The sequence below is a fragment of the Olea europaea genome, chromosome 12 (genome assembly GCF_002742605.1).
Source record: "Olea europaea var. sylvestris chromosome 12, O_europaea_v1, whole genome shotgun sequence".
Lineage (NCBI taxonomy): Eukaryota > Viridiplantae > Streptophyta > Magnoliopsida > Lamiales > Oleaceae > Olea > Olea europaea.
The window spans coordinates 22,757,212-22,769,335 of NC_036248.1; the positions used below are offsets into that span (position 1 = coordinate 22,757,212).

Here is a 12,124-nt window from a genome sequence, read left to right on the forward strand (position 1 = left end):
AATTCTATGTTTCTGTTGAGAAAATCTGTAAGAAAATTATTAACTCCTTTAATATGGACTATATCAAAATTATAAAATGTTAAATAAGCTTGCCATCTATGAAGCCTTCTGTATTGAGGTTCTGACGGTAACTTATTCCTAACTAATCTTGCAACTTGAGAATTATCAGTTTCAACAATAAATTTCTTGGATAATAAAAACAATTAGAACTTTTTTATTCCTCTAATAATTGCTAGTAATTCTTTTTCATGAGTAGTATAATTTATTTCTACTTGGTTAAAGGTTCCACTTGAGTATTTACAAATTTCATTAAGATCTGTTTTTAATATTACTGCCCAATATTTATCTGAGGCATCAGTATTAATATCAAATTATCTTTTTCATCTAGTAATTTTAATTTTGGTAAATTTTTGCATTCTTCCTCTAATGATTTAACTATTTCTGTATGTTCTTCATTCCATCCCTTAGTATTTATTTTTTTAAGTAAAACTTAGATTTTATGTCTTTTCTTAGAAAGATTTTCAATAAATCCTTCTGCATAATTTAAATATCCTAATAATTTTTGTATTTGTTCTTTGGATTCTAATTTATTTGGAAAACTTTCTATCTTTTTGGATATATGAGTCTGTAATTTTATTCCTCTTTTATCTATTGATAATTCAAGAAAGTCTATTTCTTGTTTTTCTTTTTAGATAGTACAATTTCTTCTTTTTTACATTCTCTAATGAAATGGATTAAATGATTTCTATATTCTTATTTACTATTAGAACATATTAATATATCATCTATGTAAACAATTAGAATTTCATTAAATTTTTTAAATATAATATCTATTTTTCTTTGATATATTTGTGGTGCATTTTTTAGATCAAATGATATAACTAACCATTCATATTTTTTCTTGAGGGATTCTAAATGCAGTATATTGTATACTATCTTCTTCTATTTTTATTTGCCAAAATCTTGATTTACAATCAAATTTAGAATAATATTGTTTTCCTCTTGCAAGATTTATTAATACTTCTTTATTTGGTAAAAAGTAACCATCAAATTTAGTATATTTGTTTAATTTTTTTTATAATTTATGACCATTCTAACTTTTCTTCTGATTTGTTCAGAATGTTTCATAACCATAAATGCAGGACTACTATGAGATTCATTACTAGGTCTAATAAGTTTTTATTCTAACAATTCTTTTATCTGATTTTTAAATTCTTGTGTATCTTCTATAGTATACATTATTGGTCTAACTCTTGTTATAACATTTTCTGTTAATTCTATTTTAGCTTTTGGATGATGTGGTTTTCAAAATAATAATGGATTTTCTCCATAAACATTTTCTAGTTGTTCAATAATTTTTTCTATATTTATTTCTATTCCTGTTTTTAGAATTTTTTTTATATAATATCCTTTTATTTTTTTATTTCACTAAATATAATTTGTTTTTTCTCCCATTTATCACCACGCTGGGCTGGTTAAACTCTATAAGATTTAAATTCTCTAGAAATTTTTAATAAGTGTCCATAAGATGTTTGTAGCATTATTATGTAATTATTTTTTTTATAATATTGAAATTGTTGTATGAAATCATTTCCTAATAATATCACATTTTAGTTTATCATATTTATAAATTTTATTTATTGTTACTTGTTTATTTCCAAGAATTATATTAACTTTATTGGCACTATTAATTATTTGAGTACTTTCTCCTGTAACTCCAGTTATTTTTATATTACTATTATTATTCCATGATTTTATTAAAAAAAATTAAATATTGTTATATCACCTTCTGTATCTATTAAAGCACAAATTGTTATAATTGTTTTTTCAATAGTAATTTGTATATACACAACTAATGGAAAACTTATCTGATTATTCATCTAATTCTTTTTACATAATGTAGTTTGTTCATTATGAACAATATATAATCCTTCTCTTTTTATGCTATAATCTTCTAAATCATTTAGAAAACTCATTCCTAAAAGTATATGGGGATTTATATCCATACTTTTAGCTATGTAACATGGTACTAAAAGATTTATTCCTCTTATTTTTATTGGTACCTTAACTTCTAAATTTGTTATATATACTTGTCCATCAAAATTTACATACTTATATGATTCAATTTTATGAGTATTAGGCCTTTATTTCTAATCGAAGTTATATGACATTCATTAGCTCCTGTATCTATTAATATATTTGGTCCGTTTATATTTTATCTTCCATTATAATATTCTTCTTCTATTTTCATGTTTCCAACATTTCTATACAATTTTATCTCTTTTATTTTATTGATTTCTTCTAACTGGTTTTTATTAGGTATTTTAAAACTTTTTGATCTTTTAATTAATTTTTCATCCTTAAATATAATATTATTAGAACATTCTCATTCATTTAATTCTGTTATTTCAAATTTATTTTTTGTTATATTAAATTCATATTCCTTTGAAATTAAACTTATTTGTTTATTTGGTTCTATTATTTTACTAATATCTATATATTCTTTATGAATTTCAATATATGGTTTATTGGAATAAATATTTCCATAATTAGAATTAGTAAATGTATATAAGGCTCTATATTTTATAGTCATAATTTGATCACTTGGTTGCATGATAACATCCCTATGAAATTTAAAATGTAGTCCTAAAACTTCATTAAAATTTCTATCTTTTAGCGATACACAATATTTTGGATAACATGTAAACATAATTTTTTAATATGCTAAATTTCTTTCTATTGTTCCTAAATGACTATTTTTTAAGTTCATTATTCTTCCATCATGTAAAGTTATAGTTAAGGGTGAATCTATCACTTCTTTAAATAGTGATTTAAATATTATTTGTATTCCTTCTAAATAAACATATTGAATTTTTTCATTTTATTTTTTGCTAATCTTTGTTAATACTTTCTATTTGTATTCCTTCATATTCTTATATATTTATGTTATTACTTTCTATTTCTTCAATTTCTTTATTCAGATCCTGATTCATCATCTATTTCATTTATATATACTTATTAATTATAATATTCTTTAATATCTAATATTTTACTTAATTCATCTTTTATCTTTAAGTATTCTTTTTGTAATATTCTAACTTTTTTTTATCACAATCAGGGCTTATATGACCTATTTCTCCACAATTTCAACATTTACATTGACTTTTATTTTTCTTTTTATTATTCTATTGATTATATGAGTTATTTTTTCTTTTGTAATACATTCTCCTAGGTTTTATATATTTTTTATTAAAATTTCTAAATTTTTTAAACTTTTTATTTTGATACTTTCTTCTTTCAAGATTACATCTCCATTGCACAGGAGTTTCCATATTTTCACAACATATTTTAGTTAATTTTCCTGATTTTTTCATTAATTGTCTTTGTTGACATATATATGCAAGTCTTTCAAATAAAATTTTTATTTTTGAACCTAAAGTTCTAGGTATTCCAGTATTATTTCTAACATATTTTTCAAATTTTATTTTAAAATATATTCCCCATGAACCCGGTAATTTATTATAATACATGTTTTGGTATACTTCTTAATTTTCATTACTATAAAATTGAATATAATAGTAATTTTTAAATTCACAAGTATATTCTTTAATTTTACACATATCACATATTGTTAAATTTATTAATTTTATTCTAACATTATCTTCTTCTCTTATTGATTCTTTTTCAACATTTCTTATCCAATTTTCTCCTAAAAATTTATATGAAATATGTTCTACTAATTTTTCTATACATTGTCTATCTGATTTGATTATTTCTGTTTGTACATTTCTTTTTATTAATATTTTTGTATCATTACTTATTCCTTCCTACCAATTCCTAGCATCTCCTTTAAAGGATGCTATTAAAAAATATATTCTTCTTTCAATATTTTCCCATGTATCATCTTTGTTATATAAAAAGAATAATATCATTGAATCTGTCCAGGTTAATAAGAGTTTTTTAGTATCCATTTTACAATTTAAATCTAGTTTTATTCCTCCATGATTAATTGGTTTATCATAATTATCATTTAATTCAAACATATCTTTATATTTATTTCTTTTAGGTGGTTGTCTATCGCTTACTTTATCATAGAATTATCTATATGGTTTATTTTATATAAGTGCATAGCTTTCATCTGTATCATGTAATTCTTGTTTAGAGGTTTCTATTAGATTAGGTCCTCCTCCAGTATTCATTAAAACTTGATATTCACTTATATCAGTTAGGCTTAATTGATCAAAATTTTCTATTAGCAAATCTAATTCTTCACTCATTTTCTTTTTCTTCTACTTTAATTTACTTAATGATTTTTCTCTAAATTTTTCTTCCTCTTCTAATATCTTTAGTAATATATTCTTTCTAAATTCATCATCCATACTTCCTGTTTATATTACTATATTTTCTTTTTTCTATATGTTTCTTTCCTATTCGAGTCATCTCTTTTTTTATAAGTTTTTTTTATCTATTTTCTTATCTTTATTCTTATTATTTTCTTTTAATTCTCTAATTTCAATTTTTAATATATTTATATCATTTCTTGTTTCTTTTACTTCATTTCTCAAATCTTGTATATCATTTATTAACATTTTTATTAATGATTTTAATTCTTCCATATATTCACTTATTGACATCTTAATTTTTTCTTATTTCTAACTCGTAAGTTAATTTGCATCTTTTATCTTCTTTTTTATCTATTATTTTTCTGAATATTCTCTCAGCTATTTCTCGATCTACTAATTATTCTTTTACTATAGTAAAGTATTTGCTCTCAAGTCTTAATCTTTCGCATTTTAATTTTAATAATTATTATTTGATATTCTCATTCCTTCTGGTATTAACATTATATTTCGTATTTCCTCTAGTATTTTTTTCATTTTTATAAGTAATTTATTTAATTTTAAATGTGTATTATTACTTGTACTCATACTTTTCCTTATAATATAAATTATTTTCTTCATTTTCATATATATTAATAATTTTTTCATATGTATATATATCTTTTATTTTTTCTATTATTAATTTTTCTGATATTTGTTCCTTTATTTCTCTAGGAAGTTCTTTAATTATTGTTAAAGTCATCATTTTTAATCTATTAGAATATGTTTTAAAAATATATAACTACCTTTTTCTTCTTTTAAACACTAATAATTATTTATTTTTCTTATTTTTATTTCCATGATCTCTATGACTCTGATACCAATAAAGGGGGGAGGGTGCTACTTAGAGCGAACAAAAATCAAATAAATCTAATAAATCGGTAATCTATTAAAATTTAAGCAGTGTTTAATTTTTCAAGGACTAAAATGAAAGATTTCTGTTTTTCATTAACTTATTATGTAATATTATAAAAGGGGGGTATTTTGGGTATCAAAATTAGCCAAAGGTTATTTTGGAAAATGGCTTATTTGTTTGGGTCATTTCTATGTATTTCCCCCTTTTAAGTCGATCATGTCGAATTATAAAATTTTGTGGGTCAATGAATTTTGAATTTGTGATAGTTTTTTATTCAATTAATTTTATGAATATGTAGTACATTCCAGAAGAGTGCCAGAAGTTTTCCTTTTATCTATTTTTGATTAGATACAAAAAAAGTTACGTAAATATATTCAATTTTATTTTCTTGTATCATCTCAAATATAATATTAATTCGAACAATTATCTTTAAAATTAAGAAAATTCCTTTTGAGTTTATTGGAATAAAATATTAAATACGTCATAACTATATAATCTTGTATTATTTGATAAAATAATACTGACTCTTTCAAAGCATTTAACCATATTTAATGTACCTAATATTGTGTTAACATTATTTTCTATTTTTGTTAATTTTAAAAAGTACTTGGAGATTTGTGCGCGTAGTTGTACTATTTGCTAAGCAAATATCTCGATAATTCATCTTAAATTTTATTTATATTTCAAGATTTTTACTTTGAGAGCAATAATTTAATATACTTCGAGAATATTAAAACACAGAATGTTATGCCCTTTAGGAGTAATAATTAATATTCTTCATGAATGTTGTTATTTATTAAAAAATTGCAACCCAATATTGGGTTGTTTAATTTATGCTTCTTTGGAAACATCAACAAGTTATTATTAACCATATAACATTTGCTCTTTAGAAGCAATTACATAATATTATTATAAAATAATTGATATTGTAAAATTGTGCCACTAGAGAGCAAGAAATATTATATTGAATATTAACCTAACATAAAATTGTGTTACGTATAGCAATAAAATATTTTTCGATAAGATTTTTCTAAAATAAACAACTTACAATCATAAAATTTTTATAAAGATCTTAACTCTTGATGAGATCAAATCGTATAGCTTTATTAGAGATGAAATTTGAATTAAGTCATCTATTTATTAGACATTAATGCCATTTAAGTTGAAAGTTTTATATTTAGATGCAACTACATTACAATTTATAGAATGCATTGGAGATGCTTTTATTTTACTCTAGACAATGTGATAGTGATCTCACTGCTTAATGAACAGAATAATAATGTTCACTTTTTTTATTTTTAAAAAAGAACTCATTGACTTTAACCAAACATTGTAATTAAAAGTACTTTTACCTTCCAAAATGTGCTTTTGAACTTCTTAAATGCATTCTCAAACACAAAAAGAATGAATGGGTGCACCCCTTTGCATCTAGGGGTTGGTATCAATTCTCTCATTTTTTAACATGTCAATCTTTCAAATAAATATTTTTCTTCACGTATTTTGTTAGATCCACAATTACTACACATTTGTCCATCAATCATTTCTATCTATTTATAATATACATTTAAAAGTTACGAATATTCTGCAAAAGTTAGGGCTCGTGTGTAATTTATCTTGATTTATCAAACGATGAATAATTTAAACTATTTATTTAATTTTTTATTCACTTTATGAGTTAACAACAAATCATCAAGTACAAAGAATCAACCTCGTGACAAATAAATTATACGGGGAAAAAAAAAGGAATAGGCTGGTGCTCGAGGCTAAGATTGACCTCTTTGCATCCAGAGCTTGATTTCGATTCATTTTTTTGATAGGTCAATCTTTCAAATAAATGTTTCCTTCACACATTTTGTGATATTTACAAATACTATCTATTTATTCGCAAATATTTTGATATGTTTATATATAAACATTTGTTAAACGTATGCTTTAACAATTTAAGGATATGGGTGTCAAACTTGCAAAAGTTAGGGACCTTGTGGAATTTACCCTAATTTTGGACAATCTAATTTTGAAAAATTTAAAATATTTGTTCTATTTTTTTATTTCTACACCCTTCGCTTGCACCTTTCCATTTAAAGAAAAAAAAAATAAAAGAGAAAACAAAAGCTCGCCTCTTTAATAGAGATGTACCTGAAGAAGCCGTTCTGGAGCGACGGCTTGAACTCGTCGGAATCGGATGACGAGTCTCAATCGCCGGTGAAGGAGCTGGTGAAATCGTTAGACAAGCAAAGGCTGTACAGGGAGGTGACACTCGCACTCCGTACCGGACTGGGAGATGCACGCGCCGAGTTCTCATTCCTCCGAGTGCGTGGCCTCCGCAGCATTCTCAAATTCCTACAGTCCGTCGCTGAATCCGATTCCACCATCACTCTCTTCTGCCACTCCCAATCCATCCCTGAGCTGCAAGGTTCGCTCTTTAATAATGCCGTGATGAGTAATTGGGCCTAGAAATTTGAACAAGTGTTTTACTTGAATTTTATCCTTCTTCCGTAAAATTTGACCCCGTGGCCATAGTACAATGTTGCCCAGTGAAACTTTATTTATTTTGTTCTAATGTTAGTTGAGCGAAATTTGATGTTTATGGCTGAGCTAAAATTTGTTGTTGATGGATCATTTTACCGTAAAAGTGGATTTTGATTGATCACTTAGCAAAGAGAAGAAAATGAAGTAAAATAAATATTTAATTGGTTTGTTTGTTAAACAAGTTATTTCATCAAAAAGAACAATTTTCTTTCTTGAATCCAAAAACCTCAAGTACATATTTGACAATAAAGGACAAGCCTTGTCGATATAAATAAGAAAATGAGGTTAAATTATTGTTAATATTTCCGACAATGCTTTTTAAGTTTTTTATGTATATTCTTGGATTTCTGTAGAGTGAATTTTTTTTTTTTTTTAATTTCAAATTTATTCGTGTTTTAGTTGTGGAGTTGTTATGTTGTCCATAAAACAATGGTAATAAGATGGAAGAATTACAAGTATCAATAACTCTCGTGTATTAATTTTGAATGTGGTTGGTGATGAGTTTCTTTACATGTAACAGTGGTTCCAGTGCTGTTTGAACATTCTCTAAAAGAAATAGAGGACCAGATAGTAACCAGTCTGAACCACATATTTACCGTTGAACCTATGAAAATAACTAGTCCTTCAACGGATGCTGAAGTGGCTATTGCACTAAGAGTTCTGGAAGGATGTTGTCTTCTTCATCGAGAGAGCACGGTCTTGGCTCATCAACACAAGGCAATTCCAGTAAGTTGATAGAAACCTTCATTTCTCTTGGCTATCTTGAATCACTTTTGTTCATATAGTTTTACAACTCTGGAAAATAATTTGAAGTGCAAATCCAAAGATCTTTCTGGGAAATTTTTTGCAGCTGGTGCTTCTGCCTTTCAAAAAGTATATTATACTATTTTGTTATTTACTAGAATGAAAATGCCTTATTCTTCATAAATTTTATTGTAAAAGTATTCTTCACAAGTTTCTTGATTCTTTTGATTTTGATGCTGAAACTCAAACATTCTAGCTGCTCATTAGTTTGATGTTAAACAGGTCTTGATGAATATCTTGTCAACTCGCGGAGTACTTGAGCAAGGTGCATGCCTAGATGCTTTAATCTCAATTATGCTGGATTCATCTGCCAATCAAATGGTATGCATTGTTCTATGGTCAGCAATGGTTTGACAAGTCCATCCTCAGAACTGCTTTGTTTGGCTTCCATATTTCATTTTTTAATGGAATGTGATGCCAATGTTGCCTCTGCTGATGGAATTAATTTATGAATGATTGGTCCTGTTTCCTTCCTAGATTGACAAATATCTAAGTTTCTAATCATACTCTTTCAGCCTAAATTCTCTGGTTATGGTGTGAAAAATGTTAGCATTGATTGTTTCTTGTATCTAGGCTCTGCTAATTATAGAAAATGAGAGTTTGCAAAAACGTGAGAACATGAATTGCGTGAGCCATCTATTTCCTTCAGGGGCGGACCCACCTTAAGTGCAGTGCAAGCAGATGCATGCACCAAACTTTAGACCCAGCCTTCACAATGGATGGAAATGAACCCATGTCTGAGAAACAGAAACAAGCAAAAAGAGCGCATAAGTTAAAAAATTTCACTGTACACGATCAGATTATTTCCATAATTCCAGACCAGGAAAACGCCGGAATAATAAAAGATAGGGTCTTTCCAAACTCATTTTTGCTTGAGTACTTTAATTTGATGAACCCATCTTTAGTTATCTTGGACAATGGTAAATGGCTGAATTTTTCAACTCCGGCGTTTCTTGGAGCTCAATTTCTTGAAGCTTGGAATATTGTTGCTGGATCTTAAATTTCTTAGATTTAGTGGTCTTCTCATTTTCTCCAAGAGGTGGATTGGGGTTTTCTGAGTATGGATTGTTTACAGTGAGATTTTGAGAGAGGGAAATGTGAGGACACATGGTTTAGGGATTTTGGAATCAGAACATGGAGGTTAAAAGGAGGATGAAGAGAATGCCTTTTGCTAGTTGTAGCCTAATGTGGTATTTATCCCATGGCTTCATTTTTGAAATTTATTTTTTTAATAATTAATTTTTATTCCACATTTTATAGATTTCACAATTTTTTTTCATAAAAATCTATTAAATTATAAACTATGTCATTAGTGTTCACAATTGAACTTTACTTGTTAAAATTTTTAATGCATTTTGCATACTATAATTTAAGGGCTAAATTCAAAGTTTGTTTCAAGCCCCGAAAACTCAAAGTCCGACCTTGACCAAATTTCGCCCACACTGAACAATATTTCTGGTTCCTATGCTGATTTCCTCCATACTGTCTGAACCGATGTAATGAAGCTATCCTTTAGATTTACTTGATTATTGATGTTTGTTGGCTAATTATGTGCCAGGATTTTGAGGCATGCAATGGCATCGAAGAAGTAGCTGTTCTTATAAGAGATAAACAAGCAGAAGAAAGTCTCAGGTATCTTTTATTTGTAGCTCCTATTATTTAGTTCACTTGAAGCTCTCTCCTTGTTCTTATCCTCACAATTATTTATTATCCCATCCGGACTCTGGTTTGCTTCTAAAATTTATATCCCAACAAGTTTGTTGTTCCACACACACACATATTTTCAATATTTGCCAACTGGCTGGTTGTATTGTCATCTTATCAGGTTGAAATGTGGCGAGTTTTTATTGCTTCTCATTGGTCATTTAAATGGAAGGGAAACACCTCCCATGGCAACAATACACAAGGATCTAAGGCAATTCTTGGGAGAAAAATCTGCATCCTTGATATGGGCAGCAAGTCAGTTTGGATCCACTCTGGATCCAGAGCAAAGATTGACAGCTCTGCACATTCAAGCCCGCAGGGTTCTTGAGTCAGTCGATCATTACTGAATACAAATGTGACATTGGTGCTCCTAGTACTGCCACAATTCTTGTAAGCAATTTCTTGTGAAACATGAACTTGTAGTGAAATCATGAATATGTTATTTTGTACACAACTTATACAGAGAATTGAATTTCATGTTCATTTTGTTCCAATCTCATTTGTATTGTTAAATTATCCAAAACCTCATATATCTGTTTCTCTCTCTTGTGAGATCTGTCACATGCCATAAAGATGTGAATTTCATCTTTATCTTCAATCCAACTGCAACCTGGATTTTTATATAGTTGCATGTCCTTCATTTGACGTCTTAGTTTTGCAAGATCATGCCATCTACCTGTATATGCATATAAGTTGGCCAGCATCACATAGTTCCCAGAGTTATCTGGTTCCAATTTTATGAGCTCATGTGCTGCAATTTCTCCTAAATTCACATCCCCGTGGACAACGCAGCCACCAAGCAAGGCACCCCAAATTACTGAATCGGGATCATCAGGCATTTTCTCAATCATCTTGTATGCTTCATTCATCTGGCCTGAACGACTTAGAAGATCAACCATGCACGTGTAGTGTTTTAAGGTAGGTTTCACACCATAAGATTCCATCATATTGAAGAGTTCTTGTCCAGTTTTAACTGATCCTGCATGGGCACACGAAGAAAGAACAGCTAGGAATGTCACGTTGTCTGGTGTAAAACCATCAACCAGCATTTCATGGAAGAAAGAAATTCCATTGCCTCCCTGCCCATGTATGGCGTACGCAGTAAGCATTGCATTTTGGGTAACCAAATTATAATTTCTGATCCTATTATAAACAAGACTCGCATGCTTTATGCTTCCACATTTTGCATACATATCCATAAGAGCAGCTCCAATGTAGGCATCTGATTCATATCCCCATCTGATTGCATATGCATGAACTTGCTTACCCCGTTCAATAATAGCTAACCTTGAGCACGCTGGTAGAACTATTCCAACTGTGTAAATATCAGGCCTCAAATTTGAAGCCTGCATCTGTGAAAACAATTCTAAAGCTGACTCATGGTGGTCGTTTTCTACGTGGCCCGCAATTATTCCATTCCATGTATATACATCTGGTTTAAATCCATCATCTTCCATTTTCTGAAGGATACATGGGATATCTTCAATTTGATTGCATCGAGCATAACCAGAAATCAAAGAGTTCCAAATTGCTATATCCCTTTCAGGTACCTCCTGTAAGGCTTTGTGAGCGGTTTCTGGGTCCTGGCATCTACAGTACATTTCCACCAATCCTCCACCTACGAAAAGATTTGATTGCAAACCCTTCACAATACAATATGAATGCAACCCTTTCCCCAATCTTAGAGAAACCAAGTTCGCACAAGCGCCAAGTGCGCTACCTAGAGTAAATGAATCAGGTTCAATCCCACCCGTCGTTATTAAATCTGCAAACGTTCTCAAAGCCTTTTCGAACATGAAATTATCTACATATCCAGAAATCATAGAGTTCCAAGAAATTAAGTCTCTCATTT

The 12,124-nt window shown here is 28.5% G+C and overlaps 2 protein-coding genes across 2 annotated transcripts; one reads left to right on the top strand and one right to left on the bottom strand.

Moving 5' to 3' along the window:
* The first annotated feature begins 7,292 nt into the window (after positions 1-7,292).
* Positions 7,293-10,802, top strand: LOC111406107. The gene is made up of 5 exons (XM_023035315.1): positions 7,293-7,648; positions 8,285-8,490; positions 8,791-8,889; positions 10,127-10,200; positions 10,394-10,802. Exons 1-5 carry the CDS (start codon positions 7,366-7,368, stop codon positions 10,617-10,619), a joined length of 888 nt encoding a protein of 295 aa, XP_022891083.1. The 5' UTR covers positions 7,293-7,365; the 3' UTR covers positions 10,620-10,802.
* Positions 10,690-12,122, bottom strand: LOC111406794 (pentatricopeptide repeat-containing protein At2g13600-like). Its single transcript, XM_023036168.1, has one exon. It carries the CDS (start codon positions 12,120-12,122, stop codon positions 10,728-10,730), a length of 1,395 nt encoding a protein of 464 aa, XP_022891936.1. The 3' UTR covers positions 10,690-10,727.
* Between the last annotated feature and the right edge of the window lie 2 nt (positions 12,123-12,124).

Bases quoted from the DNA above. Each gene is read 5' to 3' on its own strand.
- LOC111406107 (XM_023035315.1), top strand. From the start codon at position 7,366: ATGTACCTGAAGAAGCCGTTCTGGAGCGACGGCTTGAACTCGTCGGAA. The intron at 8,491-8,790 runs GTAAGTTGATAG...GATGTTAAACAG, and splicing joins ATCAACACAAGGCAATTCCA to GTCTTGATGAATATCTTGTC. The intron at 10,201-10,393 runs GTATCTTTTATT...TCATCTTATCAG, and splicing joins CAAGCAGAAGAAAGTCTCAG to GTTGAAATGTGGCGAGTTTT.
- LOC111406794 (XM_023036168.1), bottom strand. From the start codon at position 12,122: ATGAGAGACTTAATTTCTTGGAACTCTATGATTTCTGGATATGTAGAT.